Source organism: Dermacentor albipictus, chromosome 6 (assembly GCF_038994185.2).
Source record: "Dermacentor albipictus isolate Rhodes 1998 colony chromosome 6, USDA_Dalb.pri_finalv2, whole genome shotgun sequence".
Classification (NCBI taxonomy): domain Eukaryota; kingdom Metazoa; phylum Arthropoda; class Arachnida; order Ixodida; family Ixodidae; genus Dermacentor; species Dermacentor albipictus.
This window is the reverse complement of record NC_091826.1, coordinates 98,352,686-98,375,750: the sequence shown is the minus strand read 5'-3', so window position 1 is coordinate 98,375,750 and position 23,065 is coordinate 98,352,686. Positions and strand designations below refer to the sequence as shown.

The 23,065-nt window shown below is 43.5% G+C and overlaps 2 protein-coding genes across 4 annotated transcripts in view; one reads left to right on the top strand and one right to left on the bottom strand.

Annotated features, from left to right (window-relative positions):
• Positions 1-848, bottom strand: part of LOC139061301 (calcium-activated chloride channel regulator 1-like) — a 228,341-nt gene extending 227,493 nt beyond the window's left edge. For all 3 annotated transcript variants that reach the window (XM_070541077.1, XM_070541078.1, XM_070541079.1), the window contains exon 1: positions 720-848. The gene's annotated coding sequence lies outside the window, so the exon portion shown is untranslated. The remainder of the gene's footprint in view (positions 1-719) is intronic.
• A 10,594-nt stretch (positions 849-11,442) lies between these two features.
• Positions 11,443-23,065, top strand: part of LOC139047078 (calcium-activated chloride channel regulator 1-like) — a 189,937-nt gene continuing 178,314 nt past the window's right edge. The window contains exons 1-3 of the mRNA XM_070521028.1: positions 11,443-11,538; positions 17,567-17,733; positions 19,188-19,485. Coding sequence (XP_070377129.1) covers positions 19,260-19,485 — 226 coding nt within the window. The 5' untranslated portion in view covers positions 11,443-11,538; positions 17,567-17,733; positions 19,188-19,259. The remainder of the gene's footprint in view (positions 11,539-17,566; positions 17,734-19,187; positions 19,486-23,065) is intronic.

Sequence of the window (23,065 nt, the reverse complement as noted above, 5' to 3'; positions counted from 1 at the left end):
GCATCATGTTTGCACTCACAACACGTTTTTATTGGTCCCGGAGAATCGGGACCCGGAGTTCAAGAGAATCGCTGTGGAGGGCCAACCAATCGAAACGAGTCTCGAATGTAAGCACGAACAACAAACTTGCAGGAGGCTTCGGCTTTAAAAGTGGAACGCGAGAGCATTCAAACATCTATGACTGCTTCTCACGCTTCCCTGCAAATGCAGCTTATGTAACGCTAATGTTTATCTGCAAACGCTGGCGGCAAACGCTATGCACGAATGTGAGCTTTCTGGTTCTTTTTAGTTTCTTTCCCCTCATGCGGGAGGCGCCACCACCACGGCTGCGAGCTCCATCTGGTTAATTTTGCAAGGAACCCAGCAGGGCGTGCAGCTCCCACTATGACAAACCTCAGACGGCAGCAGGAAAAGGGGTTTGTGTTTGAGTTTCCGAATAACAGAAATAAATTATCTCGTATATCCAAGCTATAACATGACGCTGTCATTTCTGTACCTATGTGTAAGTCATATTTAACGAATTGTCTGACGAATTTTACTTTGACAAATTCAATTAGTTCAGTAACGCCTATGCGCTAAGCGGAGGGCCTGCGTGGTTCGGTATCATTTTTTTCATGCTGACCATGGCGGCCACACCGGATATACTGCAACACGAGGCCCTTAACGCTATCCCGTTCTGATTCATCTTGCAGGCAAGGGAAAATGACAGTAAAGCTTACCGTGAGAAACGTGTAGTTGGTCGAAAGCTGTGCCCCGCGAGATACTTCACCCAGAAGCCATGGGGGCGAACACACTGGAGCGTGACATCTACCCGTGCTTCCCTTATTTCGCACCGGCGCAGCGGTTGCTTTACCGTATCTCATTTCCCTCCCTTCACTCTGCACCATTTCGGTCTTATCTTGCCAGAAAACAACAATCGTGATCGATCTTGTCCGCATTGCGTTTCTTTAACGCTGGAACCCCGCTGCTTTCAAGTCACGAATGACATGCGCGATATCAGCGCGACAGAGCATTCTCGACAGGACAGAAGCGAGCGCATTGTTATCAAGAAAGGAAACGCAAGCAAAACAGATGATTCTTGTGTGGGAAAACAGTTGCACCTTTTTGGGTTCATATTGGCCGCACAACGATAATCGTCATCTATCTCGCTTGTGCTTCCTTTTTTTGTAAACGCTTTACTATCGACTGCCTGTCGAGAATCCTCTGTCATGCGGATAATGCGCTTGCCGTCCGCGACTTAAAAGTACGGTGCTCGCACTCTTTAAAAAGGAAATGCATTTCTTTTTTTTTTGGCTACGAGCTCGGTACTTCCACGTCACGAACGACACGCTCTTTATCAGCATGACAGAACATTATTGCCAGGAAAATGATGAGCGCAGCGCTTTGAAGAAAAAGACAATGCAGGCATGACAGATCGCAATTGTCTTTGTGGGGTGAATATGCGCGCAATAGAGGGCGTATATTTTTAGAGTGCTTCTGAGCATAGCCAACTTAGTACAGTGTACTGGGAAACTTCGTATACTTCCTGGTTCATCCCGATGCTCGGGTGTTTGATGACTGAAACAGGCAAGACAAAGATGAGACAATGTTGCCGCGTGATAGCAAGGTGAAGCACGGTTTAACTTTAAGTGCATCAAGGATCAAAGCTATCGCCAGCAGCCAAAAGAGTTCTGAGGTGAGGGTGTGTATTTCGCGCACGTTCACACCCACGGCTGCACTCCCGCTTTAGGCAGATAAAACACAGCCTTCGAGACTTGTTTCTACTCGATGAGAGCGACCCCTTGAGCGTGGATTATGGCGCCACTTGTAGCCCAAACACAGACAGGTCGCAGATGTTCCGTCGCGCAAATGTAGCCACGCAGCCGAGTTGCACAAGCCGATGCAAAAATTTTTTTATGTTGCCAAATTGGCTATATTTCACCAAACCTGGCAATGCTGTGGCGCCACAGCAGCCCCATCTCTCCCACGCTGCCTTCCCACGTTCCTCCATAAATGGCGCGCGAGATTCCGGCGCGTCAGTTGCCCCTACGCCGCCGGACTCTCTAGACGTCACAGATGGCTTTCAAGATCAGCAGTCCGTCCGGGCGCGCGAGAGGAACGGAGGAGAAATGCCCCATCTCCCAGAGCCTTGCGCGTTAGGAAAGACGGCGCGCTATGTCATTATTGTGTGCGAGGTTTAGCCGCTATCTTCGAATCACCCTCACGTTTGCACTCGAACCTGCAGCATAAGGCGCGCGGCGACGATTTTATCGCAATTGGACTTTATACGGAACCTCATGGTGACGGCGACGGCAGAAACGTGATATCGCAATGATAAGGCCCCTCCCCCCATTATACCTATTTCTATAAATATTATGAAAATTGCCCGAAGGCCAGATTTCAACACAAGACTTCTGGCTCACCAACCTGTTATTGAAGCCAATGCGTCACAGAGGCAAGCCTCGAGAAGTTACATAGCACAGCTTTTCTGGCGGGCAAGCTACCGCGTCGGGACACTTGGGGCGTTTAGAAAGCGGTGCATCAGAAATACCACCAGTGCACCACGGCAATATGAATCACCACTAAATATATATATATATATATATATATATATATATATATATATATATATATATATATATATATGTGTGTGTGTGTGTCTGTGTGTGATGTGCTGCATGTAAATATCTGTATATAATATCCAGCCTCACTATATTTCAAAGCTAAAATTGATTTTTTCGAACAACATGCTCCTCTTTCACAGCAATACTTCTGCTAGCCGCCTGGTTAGCTCAGAAGGTAGAGCGGCTGCCTCTCAAAGGCTGTGGTCCCGGGTTCGAGTCCCGGACCAGGACGAACTTTTCTTCAACCATGAGGCTTTTCTTTCGAGGAACCCGTATGGGTTTCCTTTGTAGCAATTGCTACGAATGGGTGGTTGTCTCATTTTCCCTTCATTCATTACTTCTCCCCACCTTGCGGGTTTCCGCAGAACTACTACATCACAGCAATACTTATACTCAAAAACCACGTTTCATAGACACACACAAATGGTGAATGAACCACTCCCACCAAAAATGCTTCGTTTCACGTAGATTTCAGATAGACTGGAGCCTGGCTGTTCTTTTTAAATTTATGCAACTCGAAATTTGTAGAGAGACATATAATTGATTTGAAAGATGACAGTGAAATCGGCCAAAGCTAACGCGCTCTAGCCTGCTACTCTGCACAGCGGGAGAGAGAATGGGGTATATAAGTGTGAGGAAAGATGGTGATGAGAAAGAGGGCTGCGCAGGGTTGGAAGCAAGTTAAAAATTCTGATAATAAACATTCAGGAAGCTCGGCCACGAATACCCTATTGGGTTCCATATCTAGTCTGTAGTCACCAATTCAAGGGAACTTCAAGGCGCTAGGAGTAAGCTGGTGTCTGGGCCTCTCCAGGGTGAGCAGCACAAACGCCAAACAAAAGCTTTATGGCAATAAAGAGCTGCAATAAGCGGCTCCGCGACGGCGAGCACCTGCAAAGCTATTTTATCGGCCGGATTCTGGAGACCACCGAGTATCTCGCGCATTGACTCTACCAGGGGCTTCAACATTTTCTGAACGCTTTCCTTCTTATTGTGCCCATCTCTTTGCTTGCCAGTATTGTCATCGGTTTCATTGGCCCTATCATTCTTGGCTTCATGGCGCAGACGACCACTAAGGCCGGCTGGCATGGCCAGGGGCCTAGAGGGCAGCAAATCACATTCCGTGTTTAAGCCAATGGAGATGAATGTTTGCCGCGTGCTGTCATCGACCTTGAATTAGTAGTAGACACCGTTAGCGTCATCGATGCACGCACAGGCAGGGGTGGTCGTCGCGCCTGTGCCCTGCTGTGTAGTTCTTCGGAAATGGCTTTGTGACGCTTCTTTCGCGAGCGTTGGTCACTTTGGGGAAAACATTGAGCAGCCTCTTAAGTGAATATTGGTCTCTTGCCATTTTTCGAAGAATACGGACTTCTTATTTCATCTTTGGGCATTCCTTCGTTGTTGCTTCGTGAGAGCCAGTACAGTTGGGACATTTAAATGAAGACGAATCACAGTACGTGGTATCATGCATGCCACAGCAACGCGAGCAGGCGGCTTTACTTCTACAAGCAGCGCTGACGTGCCCTATCGTTAGACATTTCCGGCACAGAACTGGTCTCGGAAGGAATGGTCGTACGCGTTCTATCACGTAGCCCGTTTTTACAGACACTGGCAATGTCGAAGAAGAAAATATTAACTTGATACATCGGGAGTTCCCAAAGCGGCGAATCTGTAGAATGCATACCAATGACCTGAAAAGACTGTTGAAGTCCGCCTGCTTCATTTCGAGCTCCACGTCGAAAATCACAGTCATTGTTTTCCTTCCCGTAAATAGTAAAGGAGCGGACGGGAATTGCGCCTAACTATGGAATAGTATTTCACTTCATCAGTATTGCGGAATTTTTGACATCTATTGTCCGGATGTTCTTAGGAGCGTTCATACTGATTTATTTGTCCAAGGACCACGCTTTCAATATATTCGGTTAGAAACTGCCTGCTCAGAGAGTTCATGCTGTGTGACGTCGAGAGCGGCACGTAAGAAACCATGAAGGATTCCTGCTCACTCTGATTCAATGAAGTCGCCTCAGTCGACATACGGCGCATCTTCTTCATACGGCGGCGCATGGCTACGATGTACTCGCTGTCAGAATCTATGGCTTCTGGCATTGAGCTCTCCCAGGAATCGAGCTTCCAGAGACACGTCGTCCAAAAATGAGCGATGAAGCCGGGGACTGACCTTGTTCAGATGGTCGTGGGAACATCTTCTTGCTCCTTCTTGAGGAAATGACTATCACAAAAATGGCAGAAACGTAAAAAAGTGCATAACAACGAGAAAAACTTGTAAATATAGGATGCTAACATGGCCAAGCCATCATGAAACTAGCAAGTAGATTTGGCTGGCCAGCGACTTCGGAGAACGCTGCATTATGTCATGGCGGAAGGTAGAGGAACCAAATTTTTGTAGTATCTGACATGAGGTTGTAAATCCCTGCTGCCTCCAGTGCAGTGATATTTAACTCACATGTTCACAGCAGCCTCCACAACAGAGGCACAACGTGTTCTTAGAACATTAAAAGCGTATTTCAGGGCTCCTTGTAGGCTACAAACTGTGTTGCTCGCACGTACGTTTGACGTAATCATAGACATCGAGAAAACAAAGCTAAAAGGAACTTGAGGCAGAAGTGTACGGATCCCACGGACTCAGTTAATCGATGCAAGTGATGTTTTTTGAGCTGTTTGTGTGGATTGACGATATTAAGCAGGGATGTTGACGGCAAATTTTAATTATTCAGTGCTTAGTCCAATCGAAGATTGACGAGTTCATGTTGAACGTTACATTGCCTAAGTGTTATTCGACTGGGTAGTACAGAGAACACACCACGAGTCGTGTTTACTTGAGGCGTTTTGTGCGACATTGTTCATAACCTTTCAAAAGCGTAGTATTGTCATGGCCTCACATGTCAGAAAGCATTGTAGCACACATTTTTAACTTTAGTTGAATTATGGGGCTGTAGTTCTGAAAGCCAAAATCAGATTATGAGGCATGGCGCGGGATTATGCGGCGTGCTGAAGGTGATCTTAATGATCACTATATAAGGGCGATGTGATGATTGCAATGGCGATAACGGATTACATATAGTTGCAAGTCGACTTCATCTCTAGCTGTCGCGGACGAACAGTTGGCGCTCCAGCGAGGACCTCGCAATAAGCTGCACAGCAGAAACACGGTATTCTCACTCATAACTAGCCCAGGTAGACATTTTCTTTCATCTACTTCGACTAGACATTAATTCGCCACCGAAGGTTTTTTTAATTTTGATTTCTTGTATTTCTTTAAGACTTACTGCGTAAATTGAAATGTTTTTCATTTATGGTATTCTTTGTTTTACTTTTATTTTCTGCTCTTCTCATAATGCCATTTGATTTTTTGGTTAGCTCACGTAGTGGGTGCACGCCATTCCTTGAGGAAATTCTGGGCCATCAACGTTGCGCGAGAAAAACACGTCGGGAGCATTCGGATTTTCCGTTCTCGTACAAGAAGAATGGTTGCTTAATCGGCCGACGTTCTCCGTTTGAGCTGAGTAATATTGAATTTCTCGCTTCTTGTTTGTTTTTATTCCTTCCCTCCATATTTTTTGTTTTCTGCAGGGCCTTTCTGTGGTAGACAGTCTAGCTGGTGTTGCCTTTTCTTCATTCTTTCACGCGGGCTGTCATCGCTCTCGACGGCTTCCATTCCTTTACTTGGGAATTGGCCTTTTAGCTTCGAGGTATGTATAGTTGTATGTTTAAATTCTTTGCATGTTAATTTCAACTGTATGTCCTTCCGTATGGTACCCACTAATATATTATTCCGTTGCAGAACCCGAAGACACCAGACCTGCGGGCTTGCCAAGTTGGCCGCTGCCTCCTCTTGTCGAACGTCACTGAGGATCATAAATTAAGCGAAGATGGAATAGCGTGCTCTGTGCCAGCCGAGGCCTGCACTCAAGCATCCTTGAGGTCCTTATCAGATGAGAAGAAAACCGTAAGCCAGCGTGAACTCTGTCTAGTTCATGCCGAAGCCCTCTTCACTGGAAGCCCTCTCCATATATATATATATATATATATATATATATATATATATATATATATATATATATATATATATATATATATATATATATATATATGGACGAGACGAAATGGGGTTAACCGAGGGACCCGATATTTATTAGTCATATAATGAGAAGCCAACAAACACTGACACCAAGTACAACATAGGGGAAATTGCATGTGCTTAATAAATGAAATAATGATAAATTAATGGAAATAAAGTGGATGATAAAAACAACTTGCCGCAGGTGGGAACCGAACCCACAACCTTCGCATGTCGCGTGCGATGCTCTACCAATTTCTTTCTTCTCGTCTATTACATAACGAGGGTCTCGAATCCGGCAACATTGGTGCCTTCAGGTAGCATATGTGGGTTTATTGACCAGTTGCCTTCACCCGAAAAGATCACGTTCTCGTGACGCCTGCGGCAAATAAGACGTTCCACGTCCGCCGCCAAGGTCTGTGAGTGGGGGCGCTGGCTAACACTCCCAGGGTTCTACTAGTACACATAAATACCCAAGAAAGTGGATGGGGAAACGCCGCCGCGGTAGCTCAATTGGTAGAGCATCGCACGCGACATGCGAAGGTTGTGGGTTCGGTTCCCACCTGCGGCAAGTTGTTTTTTCATCCACTTTATTTCGATTATTTATCATTACTTTATTTCATTTATTAAGCACATGCAATTTCCCCTATGTTGTACTTGGTGTCAGTGTTTGTTGGCTTCTCATTATATGACTAATAAATATCGGGTCCCTCGGTTAACCCCCTTTCTTCTCGTCTATTACATAACGAGGGTCTCGAATCCGGAAACATTGATGCCTTCAGGTAGCATATGTGGGTTTATTGACCAGTTGCCTTCACCCGAAAAGATCACGTTCTCGTGACGCCTGCGGCAAAAAAAGACGTTCCACGTCCGCCGCCAAGGTCTGTGAGTGGGGGCGCTGGCTAACACTCCCAGGGTTCTACTAGTACACATAAATACCCAAGAAAGTGGATGGGGAAACGCCACTGCGGTAGCTCAATTGGTAGAGCATCGCACGCGACATGCGAAGGTTGTGGGTTCGGTTCCCACCTGCGGCAAGTTGTTTTTTCATCCAGTTTATTTCCATTAATTTATCATTACTTTATTTCATTTATTAAGCACATGCAATTTCCCCTATGTTGTACTTGGTGTCAGTGTTTGTTGGCTTCTCATTATATGACTAATAAATCTCGGGTCCCTCGGTTAACCCCCTTTCTTCTCTTCTATTACATAACGAGGGTGTCGAATCCGGCAACATTGATGCCTTCAGGTAGCATATGTGGGTTTATTGACCAGTTGCCTTCACCCGAAAAGATCACGTTCTCGTGACGCCTGCGGCAAAAAAGACGTTCCACGTCCGCCGCCAAGGTCTGTGAGTGGGGGCGCCGGCTAACACTCCCAGGGTTCTACTAGTACACATAAATACCCAAGAAAGTGGATGGGGAAACGCCGCCGCGGTAGCTCAATTGGTAGAGCATCGCACGCGACATGCGAAGGTTGTGGGTTCGGTTCCCACCTGCGGCAAGTTGTTTTTTCATCCACTTTATTTCCGTTAATTTATCATTACTTTATTTCATTTATTAAGCACATGCAATTTCCCCTATGTTGTACTTGGTGTCAGTGTTTGTTGGCTTCTCATTATATGACTATATATATATATATATATATATATATATATATATATATATATATATATATATATATATATATATATATATATATATAAAGAAAGCAGTCCCAGTAAAATCTGCCATAGTTGATTAGTGAAGCAAGGTGTCGCGGGATCCAATCCCGGCCACGCTGGCCCCATTTTGATAGGGCGAAATGCGAACGCACCCGTATACTTAGATTTAATTACCCGTTAAAGAATCGCTGGTATTCCAACTGTGCGCCATCCCCCCTTCCGCATGCTTGGTTATCACATCCTGGTTTTCGCACGTAAAACCCAACATACTGTTTTATTTTTTTTAGTCCTAGTAAGCTGGTACTCGTTATCTGCGAGCACTAATGAGTATTGCTAACCATTGCTAAAAAAAGTAATGTTTATTTTTGCGTGCAATAAACACCAGAAAGCGACGTATTCCGTAAATTCTATTTTATTTAAACTGTACGCGATATTCTCAATGTAGGGTCGAATTGGGAGATCAACTTGTTCAATGGTTATTGATTTTCATACAACTCTTGCACTTCGCGTACGCCTCCCACGCAGATTAAGTTCGTTACGAAAGTGCTTACAAACTAAAGGAATAGAGCAACCACGCCCGCTTTCAACGTAGCATGCGCGAAATATTTCCGGTTGCATGTATACTTGCTATGGCAGCCTTAAGTTAAAAGCTTGCCGAATTTCAATGTATCATCGCCGCAAATGTTGAAAGAGAACAAGACTGTAGAACTCGACATCAACGTGATGGCAGACGGAGGTTCCAGAGCAATCTTCCTGAAGAGCAATAAGTAGATTATCAGCGACTCTTCACATAATATTTTCCTTATTATTTTTTAGCGTGAACCTTTCTTGCCAAACGTCTCTTTAAGAATAAGAAATGTTCACCTCAAAGCAATGTAAGGAAATGCCAGACAAACGATTTCATGATGAGTAAAGGTAAGCACACTTCGATGTGGTGTAGAAGAGCTGTTAAAATGTGCGCTAGTTCGAGTGTCATAGGGTGCCTGAAACGGTTTAACTTTTGCGCCTTTAGACACGTAAGGTATCTTTCAAGGAAAGCTTTCTCCCAAAAATTTCGTTTCATAGTGCCCTAATAACGCAGCTACGAAAGTGTAGACATTGCTCTTCCTTCGTTATTAAGGTCCCTTCCATCACGAAGGAAATTATTTGCATCAAATACACATCGCGTTCCCCATCATTGCCTCTACTTGAAACGCTCAAAGGAAGGGCAGAATGAGACATCAGACGCGAGAGATGTGCGATATTTCGTCATCGCATGCGAGCGTAGAAATCATTTTCATTTACGAGAAAACGCATCAAAATGGTCGAGAGACGTCATCGTTCTTTAAAGTTGTGCTCATTTGAAACCGGTTTGGCGACGGCACCCACGTTCACGTTGTCTTTCATCCGCCGCGAGATAATACTCCTTTAAGACGTTGCACCGATGGCTTTCGCCTTTCCACTTGCGCTTCTAAAACGTAGCCTATGCCCTCTTGCTTCATATTGGATCTCTTCAAGGACTTTTTACAGCATACGTAGTGAAACCATCTTTTCGTTAGGCCGCCCGTGACATCGAAGGTGGTTAAACGAGGGCGAATGTATGGAAATGTACATGGTCTGCTGCAAAAGGCTGCACGACGGGACACACCAGCGCAAACGCTGGTGGCTTTGAAGCCCGTCACACAAGCTTGATGTGTCGCATGCTTCCAGTAGAACAGAACGGAAAAATGAATACTGTAGGAAAATAAAGTGAATTCACACGTAATCAGAATGTGGTGGCGGGTTTATAAAATACAAGCGTGACTTTCTACCAGCACTGGCGAAGAAAGGAAAATTAGGTGACAATGTTTAATGGTACGTCAGAACATTTGACGTTCGAAAATATATTTGAGATTACAGGGACGGAGCAACGAGCAATGGAACAAAAATTGTTATGCGTAACCTTAAGGGCTGGCAAGACCGCGGCGTATGGTACAGTGCAAAGGCGGTAGCCGATATTGTACTGGAAACTAGGATGACAAAATGACAGGACGGTTAAGCGGTTGTCTATTAAAGAGCTGCACAATGGGTGCCTAGAATTTAATTGTGGAGTTGAGCATGGCAGAAAATACGTGAATTAATGATAGTGCTAATAATATGGGGATAAAATAATGTGTCACTGGTATTAGTAAGGATTGGAGGTCGTTGTGGGAAGCCTTTCTCTTGCAAATCACACGAATAGGCTGATAATCTTGAAGAAAGGATGGTGATGATCAATGTTATTTGTATAAAAATGTCAGCAAACATCTAAGAATTTGCATTGCATTTATAACTTTAAAGTGGCATTCAAGAATGAAAGCTTATTTCAGATGATGCTGATGTTTGCAGTGAAAGAATCTGCTTCACGGACTTGTTCTTTGTGTTTTGATTAGCTAGTTCTTACTGTGAACTCCTTAACACTGAATATCTCTTTGAGTAACAACTTAACAAATCTGGAGAATCTGAGCCTAAAGCATACGTTCGACGTTAAACAACACCGAGGCGTAATATGCTTATTGCATAGAGAAAACAATAACGACTTTATCGGGCTCTCCGCAGATACCTTTACACCTACATGAGTTGGATGAACCCAACAAATTTGCGTGCGCGCGACACCACGTTGGTTTCCCACCCCCATCGCGCACGGGAGCCATGCGTTCGAGCCCAGGATGAGCGTAGAAGTTGTTATGGGCCCCGCGCTCTCTGCATCCTGTTTCACGCAGTCGATTGTGATTCGAATATAAACCTTCTGGTTTGAGCAATGGTGTGCGTTACAAAACCGTTTCTTTTCGTGAATGTTGAGGTATCCACGGTAAGGCAATAAGGCTGATGATATGGTATCGTTCATTCCACCGGTAATTCAGCAGAAAGGTATAAACCCGGAAACCGAAACCGCGAAACCGGAAAGACACGTTATTTGTGCTCCAAATAAAAATGATCAGAAACTTTACCTTTTGTTTTTTCGCTCCTCGGCGAACCTGAAACGATAAAACAGCTTTCGGTTCATGTTGGCTACCTTTACTGCAGCTTTTGTTCCATGCATTGCCTGCCTCGTGGTTCAACTATGCTGCCTCATCTGTCAATACACGCCATTTTTTGGTCATCTTCAAAGCAACAACACCCTTACCACGGTTTTCAGCGTGTTGTGCCATTGAGCACACTGTGTGTGCCTTACGGCGGCAATATCGGCATCCCATTTGGTGAGTGGGCTGGTCAGACTCTAATGCGTGTAAAATGTGCGACAGTGCTGCACATATCTTTTTTGCTCGTCCACAGCATGACTGTGAATGGCATGTATTCATCTTATACTGAGTGTCACTTGACAATGGGCTGTTCAGAGAAGACGTGTTACTGGGACGTCAACCGGACACTGACGCACGCCATCAAGGACATCTTGTGATATTTATTAAAAATGCCCATATTGAAGGAGTATCAGAGGCATACGTGATTATCTTGGAAAATACGCACAAAGATTCCACAGTTGCCTTGGTTTTCCACAATTACAAATTACCTACCGAAACGGTCAGGCAAGCAGACACAATCTCTCAGAAGACTATTCACCGAATGTATTTAGGTATTCAAGACATTACTCTGGGAAGGCTTAGGAGTCGGTATCAACAGCAGTTATCTCAGCCCCCTTCGGTTTGCAGTTGAAGCTGTCCTGTCCAGCAACACTGGCTGGACAGGACAGCTTCATTAGAATAAATGATTGAAGTCCCTAGCCGACATAGTGTAAGATTGGGATTGAATAATATGCAGAAGGCAAAGATAATTTTCAATAGCCTGGCGAGGGAATAGAAGTTCAGGATCGCTATTCAGCTCCTCTAGTCTGTGATCCAGTACGTTTATCTAGGTCACTTACGCACAAGGGATCCTCATCGTGGGAAAGAAATTTACATGGGAATAAAAATAGGTTTAAGTGCATACGGTAGGCTTTACCAAAGCCTGTCTCGGAGCGCCGCGTTGTCGTTGGAAAGAAATATGTAAAATCATTGCATTCTACAGTTGCAAACATATACGGTGCAGAAACATGAACATTAACAAATAAGCTAAAAACAACTTAGGGAGCGCGAAAAGAGCGATGGAATGAAATATATTAGGCCTGATATTTAGACCCAAAAAGATAGTGGTGTGAATCAGAGTTCAAACTGGCATGGCCGATGTCATAGTTGAAATTCAGAGGAAAGAATGGCTCGAGCAGGCCATGTCATGCGCAGGGTAGACAACTCGTAAACCAATAGTCAATGAATGGCCGCCAAGAGATGGAAAATGGAGCTGAAAAGGGCAAAAACCAAGGTGAGGGGAAGAAATTAGAAAATTTTCACGCGCAAGTTGGAATCAGTCAGAGCAAGACATCGGTAAATGGAGGTCGCAGGGACAGGCCTTCATCCTAACATGAAATGACATGAAATTAGGCTAGACATGAAAGTAGGCTATTGCTGCAGCAGCTGTTTATCATGATGATCATGAAATTGCAGGCCATGGACAGTATTTTCGCGTGCTACTACCTCACCGATCACTACACCTCTGTCCAATATTTTGAATGAACGTATCAATTCACGAAACTTACTCGTGTACTGCGTAAAAGTAAAAGTAACACTGCGTAAATGTAACACGTCATACTTATTTTATTTTATCTTATTATTCCTGCAGAAAGCTGCTATGTCACTCAAAAAGATTACAGACCCCAACGAGGCTTTGTGGCTTTTTGACTGTGCCCCCAGGATATGTATGCATATAGCGTTTCGTATTGATGCTGAAATAAGTTTGAGTTAATATTTAATTTTTATACCCTAGCTTGCGCACACCTATAACAGACTGTTTTAATGTAAGCTCACGTGCATTCACCCCTTTTCATTATAGTCTCTGGGGCTGGCATAATATAGGTTGCATGATTTCAGTTACTGATTCACGTTACTACCAGAAAGCGTCAGTGATCTAGTATTTGCCTTTTACATCATCCGGAATCTCTAATGCTATTCATGGTACGCTGGGAAGAAGTGTCGAGTATAAAAAACAGGTGATGATTAGGAGTTACAGTGTAAGGGTGCTTCACAGACACCTTGGTTTGCAGATGACGATACGAGGCTTAACAATGCTGGTGATGGCAGTCCAAAATCATTCAGGACCTTAGAAAGGTAACGTGAAACGGTTGGAATGATGCTTCACGTGCAGGATCGAAAAGGAAGAGATGAAGTTAGCGTCTAGAATATGCGCAAGAGCATGCCCTTCTAGGTAAGTTACTGCAAGCTCAACTTGTTCGTGAGAAATCTATTTACAGGAAAATGAAAATGGAGGTTGCAATGGGTAAAGCAGGTATTAAGCAGCCATGACCAGAAGCTTACCGCAATGATTTCAGCTGATACTTGAGCAATCATCAGGGACAGCTGATACTCTAGATTGCACCACGAAATTTTTTGATTTCATCATCTAGCCTAACTTTCTATTACCTACTGCGCGTCCCTTATCTTGAGATCCATAATGTAAGTCTAATGTTCCACTGGTCATCTTTGCTACATGTTTTATGACCTGCGGGCTGAATTTTGCCCCAACAAGTTGGAATAGTCTTCCGCAAGACAGGGGTAACTGGAGAACGGAAGATGTTGTTTTCGTCCTGCAGTGCTCCTGCCGCTGCTGCTGCTGCGGCTGCTGCTGCTTATAATGATATTGAAGACTGAACGATTATTCCGCTTGCCACTGCCTGTCCTCATCATTACACCCCAGTCGGCGTTGTTCTTTTTTTTGTTTTCCTTTTCACCTTGAGTATAGCAACAAGTTGAATGACTTTCCGTTTCTCAATATGTTCTATTCTTTCATTCGATCCATCCCGAAATTACGTTTCGGTTCACATACATTCCAGCATTGTTCTTGGATCTGAATAATCGTTCGGTTACTTCTTGTGGCCTGAAAAGTAACACGTGTAATTTTTCAGTACAGCTTGTTAGTAGCATGAGATTTGGTATAAAAATAAATTTGATCAGTTTTCTAGTAATCATTGTTTGGTTGTGCAAATGAAATCCAATCGATTCGAACAGGTTCGTACCGTTATTTTTCCGCTCGAGAGTTCAGCCGCAACTGCATGCATGGTTTTCGATGAACCAAATCAAAAACCGGAACGAAAAAAGCTTCGGTTTGATACTCTGGTGAACAGAAATGAGGCTATGGCTTGCACTTGTAGACACGTGGTTAACGAGATGAAGAAATATCTTTTAATTAACACTGTCTACATTATTTCATTCCAAATAAGAACGAATTCGGTGGGGGCCGGCACTGCGTCTTATGTGACAAGAGTTTTAAATTGAAACATGAAATGATGTAACAAAGGAAAGGGAGCTTGTGCACTAGATGAATTTCGGCGCAGTGGGTCAGATAAGTTGTCCGGGGGCCTGATCAGCAGCGCTCGCGAAGGGGCATTTAAGACAAGTCCGCGGCACGGCCGGTGTAGTTGTTAATGGCTGCATTTGTGGTGCGCCATCGTTGCGCCGCTCCACGTAAAACGCTCAAGTTACGTTATGGAACAGACGGACCATGATAGGGGCGCATGCTTGTGCGAAAGTTCGGTGAGGGTTGCCTTAAGTCGCGCTAGGCAACAACCCTGCGACCTTATTTGCTTTGTTTACTACTCGTAGGATAAGAAACATAGATCACCATTGTGTTGCGAAGTTGGTATCTGCGTTCAAGGCTTGGCAATCTGGAGCCATGGCATGGATAAAAGGAGGTTGGCTTGGGTGGGACTGCCGCTGTGGTGCCAGGAACGGTGATTGATACGCCGCAGTGTCGTCGTTGTGTGGCTCACGCATGATACGATTATCTTTACTAATTCACTGAAACACAGCTCGAGTACTTGTGACACTTAGATTGTACAAAGTAGGCATGTATATGCGTGCCCACTACATTGGATCTTTTCATACCCGCCTGATGTTCCGCACCTCGACTCACTCGCCAACCCAAAAGCGCCCTTGAAGTAGATGGCTCGGGTGCCATCGCAGAGTTTGCGCGAGTAAACAGGTGACGAGTTTCTCCTTAGCTGAAAGCACTAGGCTGATCCATGTGAGCAAACAGCTGCCAGGGAATAGGGCTGCTGAAACTTTGCTTGTAGGGATGTCTTGAATGTAGAGGATAGAAGTAAGACCCTGAGCGCAGAAGAATGAAGAATTTCTTTGACATCGCATTTTTGACGTCGCTTCTAAGGCAAAAGTTGTTGCTTTAATTTAATAGTAGAAATAATCTTTATTTTGTTGATTTTGTTGTGTCGTGTAATGAGTAGTGCAAATAAATAAGATTGGTATGTCATTCAATAGAGCGTTATTGTTTCTTGCTCACACTAATGAGGTTACAGTGAGGAAGCCACGCTTCAGGTGTTTTGCGCGCAAAATGTCACGAAAATTTGTTTCTTCTACAGATTTCATCAAGCTGCGCAAAACATTTAAATTCGCTTAACATGAATTCACCTTTATTGTCTGGAACGGTACCACCATATACGACGCCGACTTCATAAAATGCATCTTAACTTATACCATCATCGCTTTACTAGAAATGGCGCAGGATGTTGTTCTAGAACTGGCTGCTACTTTTTGGAAACCTGAAGGTACAAACCGCCCGTTTCAGCTCCGAGCTCCAGCTTGATATCCTCCTGTGCCTTGACTTGCTCGTTCGTATCCTACCTCAAATTACGCCTAAGAAGCCAGTGAATGCCGACATTTAGACGTTCCTCTCTGCCACAACCAACATTTGATTTTCTTATAAGAAACAAAAAAAACAATATTGTTTTCTTTTATTTTTTGCTAGTTGCTTTCATTTTCGTGTTTGTGTAGTGTATTAGCCATGCGTTTCTTTAATACAAACTGGTCATTTTCAGAAATTTTCTAATTTGTTTTTTTTATTATGATGAGCCCAATACATTTCCCTTTTATATATTATGCGCCAATTCCACATACATTACCATGTAAATCTACTTAGTAGTATATTGTGTAATAAGAAATAAGGGTTGTTCCAAGGAACGTTAAATGAGCATTTAGGTATTACTATTTTCGCGAATTGTGCTCTTGTTTTTCAATGCCACACGTATGCTATAGCCCACTGATTGTTACAGCGTAGCCGTGTATGCCTAGGTTTCGGCGCATATGGTCTCCGTGCAGACCGACCCTCGGCGGAGCTGAATGAGGCTTCAAGCACGTGTGCCGATCCCTAAGATACGTGAGCTGATCCCTAAGACAGTGCAATACAGGACCAACCTGTGGCGCAGATGCAGTTTGCCAATAACATGCCCACTTGCCATCGCCTGGCTGGTCATCGTTCTTCAGTGTAGGAGGGCACTGCATTTTTTTTCTTTGCCTGCTTATCAGTTTTTAGCCATAGCGGTCCCGTATCTTGACCATTTTGGAGGCGCAGACTGTCCCCATGTCGCCTTCCTTTTCCTGTGCTGACGCAGAATCGTCTTTTTTTAACTTCGCGAAGATACAAGGCGATGGTCCAAGGTTCTTGCAGTTCTAGCTCACCGGATTGTATTGAATAAAATACAAGCCGGGGCATCTGAGATTTATTCAGTGCACCGGTGATAACAGTGTTTTCCAAGCTGGCTGCCACCAAGTTTGTTGTTCAGTGGAGGGCACAAAATTCTCCAAATAGATATTTGCTGCCAGAATTTATGCATGATCATTTCCTCTACTGACAGTTTTGCTTAACATTTTTACAATGGTGCATTTTCCCTAAATTTATGCATTTAAAACATTCGCAGATTGGTCGATCTTATACATTGTTGGATTGCGTGTGTGGCCCAGTAAATGTCCACATTTACTCGCCGTGGTTGCTCAGTGGCTACGGTGCTGGGCTACTGAGCACGAGGTCGCGGGATCGAATCCCGGCCATGGCGGCAGCATTTCGATGGAGGCAAAATGCGAAAACACCCATGTACATCGATTTAGGTGTACGGTAAAGAGCCCCAGGTGGTTGAAACTTACGGAGTCCTCCACTACAGTGTCCCTCATAATCAAAAAAATGTTTTGGCACGTAAAAACCCCATAATTTAATGTTTTTCGATGTCCATTTTGTATGAATTTTTGGCTAGATGCAATAAGAGTTCGGAGCTACTTTAGCCCCAAACCTAGTTACAGATAAAATTGCAGATGTGCGATAAGCGTGCGGAATAGGAGGGCAGGGATAACGGTGGAAACAGTTTGTAAATCATTGAATGCTTAAAATGCTTACGTTTTTTGACTTTCGTTACAGAAGCCGTCGTCATGTTCGAGCGTCTACTGCTGGCGCTGGCATTGTTTTGCTTCCTGGGCAACGGGAATGGGCTTGAAATCGACGACTCGGACGGTGGATACGTTAACCTCCTAGTATCGATCCACCAGGACACCCTACCAAAGGAAGTGATTGTCGACAACCTATAGGTATGTGCCAAATTCTGAGCAATATTCTACGTTAGTTTTAAAACAATATTGCCAGCGGGGTTCATATCTATGATAATCCACAAATGACACATTGTTTTCATTTATTTTGTTACCTATAGTTGCTCGTGTGACTTTTGTGTATAGTTTTATTCGGAGAGTTTAATCCAACATTTCGTATTACATGATATTTTCCTGTTCTATTTACTGCCCATTGTCACTGACGTAATTTCTGTACAGAATAATGAAAAGGCACGGTACACTCACTCAAACATTGCGGAACCACAGCACAAATGACTACGAAGACATGTCTTTCCAGCACTTCTTTTATCACTTTTCAATGCCGGCAACTTGTGCGCGCAGGGGCCCCCTGCGCGCACAAGGGATGGTTGGATGTATGGTTTGATGCTATGAGCATCCTCTTTGAAACGAAATGATTGGTGGCGTCACAAAGCTGTTCTTTTTTCTAAATTCGGAAGAAATGTTTTTTACACACAAAAGTTTTTCAGCATCAAACATTCTGAGTTACTTTTGGGAACGTTGTTTTAGAAGGCCTCCGTCGTTATTAGTCTGCCTACTTTCCTACTAACAAACCTTCTACCGGTATTGACAAAGTTTTGTCACGGACGTGTTTACTTTGCTCTTTCTAACCCTGAACCCAAAAGCGTCAAGGAAGCTACCATAGCCTAAACCGAGAAGCGGGTAGATGTCTTCCCATTCAAGTAAAGTAATTTCCATCATTTTCCGAACTTTACCACAGCAAGGGCATGTCTCTTATTGAATAGTGTAAATCATTTTCCAACTACGCGTTCTAAGGCATATTTGACCTCACTTCTAAAAGGAAAGAGCTTCGCATTGAGTTATCATATGTTGTTTCCTTCCTGATTTTGTTTTAACCCCTTATTTAGTTACTCATAGCTAGCTTCTTTTTTACTGTCGCCACACCCAAAACATTGTATCAGCCTCTATTGAATTTGTGCTTAACGTTCTTTGTTGTCATGATGCCTAATATACCGGTCGCATATGTGCTGGTAGGCTTCGTTTGTTTTCCTGCACTATGCATTATTAACATTTTTTCCTATACAGATACTTGGCCATTCTCGCAACACATTTCTTTCATCTTCCTCAGTGGTTCATCGAAATAATTTTTTTATCTCTGAACTTCCGGACTTCAATAATTTTCCAGGCTTTATAACACCCTGTGGGAATTCAATTTTTAGTATCCGCGTCCGTATCCCATCGCAGGCACTCCACTCACCCTATGTCAAGTTGCAGTTATACCTCTGACTTCATGCAAGTAGCTGAATTTACAAATCTGTCCTGCAGCCATCATACTTTCGCGCTGTGGTTGTTTAATGAAAGTAAAACATACGGTGGATCTGCACATAACCTGTCGTAAAATCACAAACCTCATTTGAGACTTACCAGAAAAAGAAACGCCGTGTTGTAACATGCAGGCCCTCCTTCAATCGTCGTCTGAGCTCCTGCACGAGGCCACTGGCGGTCGAGTTTTCATCAAGCAAGTCGTTATGGAATTTCCGAAAACGTGGCCGCAGAGGATGACAGCTCGAAGCTCACCTAAATGGTTGTTCTCAAAGAGCGATGTCCGTGTTGAAGCTTTAGAGAGCGGCCGCAAAGAAGATTCCTTCAGTACAAAGCTTCGGAGGAGGTGTGGGCAACGGGGCGACTTCATTCGTGTTCCGCCTCACGTTCTGTCTGAGCTGAACACAACAAAGGAGGCCCTAAACGACGCAAGTACGGCTCTTTTCTACAATGTTGTAGTAGTGATGCTATAAACTGCTACTTCTACTACTACTACTGCTATGATTAATAATAATAATAATAATAATAATAATAATAATAATAATAATAATAATAATAATAATAATAATAATAATAATAATGTTTATGGCCATCAGAAGCTTGTAGGATGATGTATAGGAACAAGATACATATTGCGAATGAAATGCCGACATCAATCAGACATGGAGAACAGCGAAAAAATTAATGACGAGAAATTGAGGACAATATTGCAATTGGTTAATTTTCTTAAGGACAATAAATTGAAGCAGTAATATTATGATACCAAAGTGTACCGAGAGTTAGTTTCACTACTACTACTTCAATAATTCCGTCAGCTTGATTTTTTAATCCGCGTTCAAGATTTCATAAACCAAAACGACATACCAGACGTGTTTTCCAAGTTTCCTTGCGGCGCTATTTCTTGTTTCTAAATGGAGGTCGAATAATGTTTGACAACTGTTTCTATTAGCAAGTTTTGAAAATTTGGTAGAACAAGCTTACTTAACACATTTGGAGCTGTTACTGGTGTGTTATTGTTGCGACAGTTTTAAGAATAATTTCTATCATCCTGTGTAGCATTCATCACCAACAATTTGCGCAGAAGAGACGCATTGTAATGCCGTACCTCAATGCCGCGTAGCGCAATGCATGTTGAATAATTTTCTTTTCCCCAAAGGGGCGCAAAGCTTTCATTTTAAGCAACAGCCAAGCGACTGACTCATTTTGAACAAATAAGTGAAAAATGAGCTTGCAAAGACATGTTACTAACGAAAGATATTCCAACAAACTTACCACAATCCAGGTATGGAATAGGCGTTCATATAAAAGAAACACAGCTAGACCAAGGCCAGCAGAGAGGTATGGTAATTATAGGAGTGTTAAGTGGAGAGCGAAAACAACCCAGTTTTTTTGTATTGATAACAACTCATCATTAGTGAACCAACGCATTTCGATATACGTGTCATTTTGCAATATTTTATTGGACATTTATTAAGAAAGATGTACGGCTAGTATCACATTGTAATCACCTTGCCGGAACGCCGAACATTCAGAAAGTGCCATAGGGAAGTCACCAACAAGACTTTAAACACCAATTTCGAGAACATTGACACCTGAGGAATAGTAGTATTCAGCTACAACATAGAAATGAAAATGTCCTCGTCATCGGTAAGGACCCGTTGAAATCGGATGTTGAAGTAATATTCAAGAATGTTGTTAAAAGGCCCAGAAACCTCAAGAAATAGTTCACTTAACAACACTTTGGGCTTCAGGCGGCCAAAGTATTTCGCCACACCTAAGAAAACACATGTGAAAATTTTCTGATCGAATGCCGAGAATAGCTCGTCTGAAAATTCCTGAAGCTGTGCAACAGTATGACGCCCCCAAACAAAACCAAACTGTTGATCAGTCAGGATGGGAAATTTGTTACAAAATGAGACATAGTTGGGAAGATATATTTTTCTATGAGCTGTGCAATAATTTGGAAGACAGAAATTGGTCAAAATTTCTCGACCATACCCGTCTTCCCTTACTTGCGTAATGGTATGACAGTTGTAGTCTTGAGGTATTCCAGAATAATACCGGACGCCGCATCCAGATTCTTTCGGATGATGTGTAATGATAGTATTCCTTTATATCACGGAGGCTAGTTAGGACGCAAACTGGAAAACATTTCTTGCAGATGACATTTCGAAATTCTCTGAAGAAAACCTCATGAAGATATGGATTTCGTTAACGACTGAGTGTTTGGGAATAGAGAGAAATCCCTTTGGGAGGGACGCTCTTACAAAGTGCTTCTTGAAAGCATAAGCTACTACTGTGGGATGTTGCTAAAAAGAATCGAAAAGAGACCGTTATGGAAAACTCAATCCTCTGCGATGATTTATGAAAGACCTAGCTTGGCATAAACTATTTTAAGATTACTAGAATAAGTTAAAAATGAGTGTGGTTCGCGCCCCGCAGAAGAGCAACAACCCTATTTCTAGGCGACTTATAATCTAATCTTAGTGCTTGGTTGTAGCATATTTTGAAGTTTCCATAAAGTATCTCAAATCAAATTCGCAGCAATCATTTCCGTGTTCATCTAGCAGTGACCCTTACTGATCGGTGCAGCTACTACCCGCGTGCAACGTAATTCGAAATGTTGCAGTTTTGTAGAGAACCTTTTATACACTTCGCCTGGGGAGTGCTCTTTGCTTAAGGTTGCCCAGTCAAACGAAATTATAAGACTCTCAAGCTTAGATTGCTTATTACAGGGACAAGGTATTTGTGCTGGCCAGATGTAGTTCCGACCGACAGCGTTCCAGACGCGTCCTGTAATACAAGACGGCATGCTACAAGGTAGTTGTCAACTAAGCTTCGTCGAATACTACATGACCTAACTGAATAGTTGGGTGCTGTGCCCGAACTGTGTCCTAAGCAGGACTGCACTACGCAATTATTAACTAATTCCACTCTAGTTGGAGCTCCAATTGCACCATTCAGACCACAAATGTCAGCCTAGAAATATAATCACACACACCGTTTCGGGGCGTAAAATGCTGGTAATAATGTCGCTGATCGAACAAAATTGGTCTACTGAGACCCATAGCCACATTTATTATCAGCCTCTGCAAGACAACTTGAAAGGCTGCATGAGGGTGGTCCATGGAGGGTTAAGATGTGCATACAAAATGATATCTTACAACCTTTCACCGCCATAAATTCGGCATGTACAAAAAACGCAATACCGGAAGGAACTCATTATGCAAAAAGGACGTGAGGCGTGCCGACAGGACACAAGAGTAGAGAAGTAGACAACACGGATGCCGACTATCAACTGAAGGGAGCACTGAGGCGAAAAAAGAAAGAAGACACAAACTCATCCGCGCAAGCTCAGCAATGGTATCACCAGGTTCAGTGGGGTACACGTGCCGGTTTACGTGAGAGATAACTGTTAAGGCACTTAATCTCTTCCTTGTGTAAAGTAATCGAAGGCTGACTCACGCACGCACTTCTACCATTATAGATATGCCATGCCTCTACTATAAGACGCGTATCTTCATTCTTATGCCTGTACAATATCGCGCATTCATCTAACTCTGGCATGCAGTTACAATATTGGCAATGTAGGGAAAAATTAGAAGGCGATCCAACGGTTAGCGACCTTTTATGTTCCATTAGCCTCTGATTGATACACCGCCCCGTTTGCCCTACGTAGAACTGGCCACAGCTAAGGGGAATTTTATAACCCACACCCGTACGACAGTCAGTGAACCTGTTGTTTTTATTGTGCTTCGCTGAACAAATATGTGTTCTTTGTTTGCCTTTCACGTGCTCCTTTTTCCTCCGCACGGCAGCGCATATCTTACCTAGCTCATTGGGAGCACTAAAAGCAACTATAACATCAGATCTACTTGCAGATTTTTAAAGCTTGTGCGGCGCTGAATGAATGTACGGAATAGCCACTGCTCTTCTTCTGCTATTACTTCTATCAGAAATTACGGCCGTCCCCCTCGAAAGCGACTTCTTTAGGCGCTCAGCCACAGTGTCC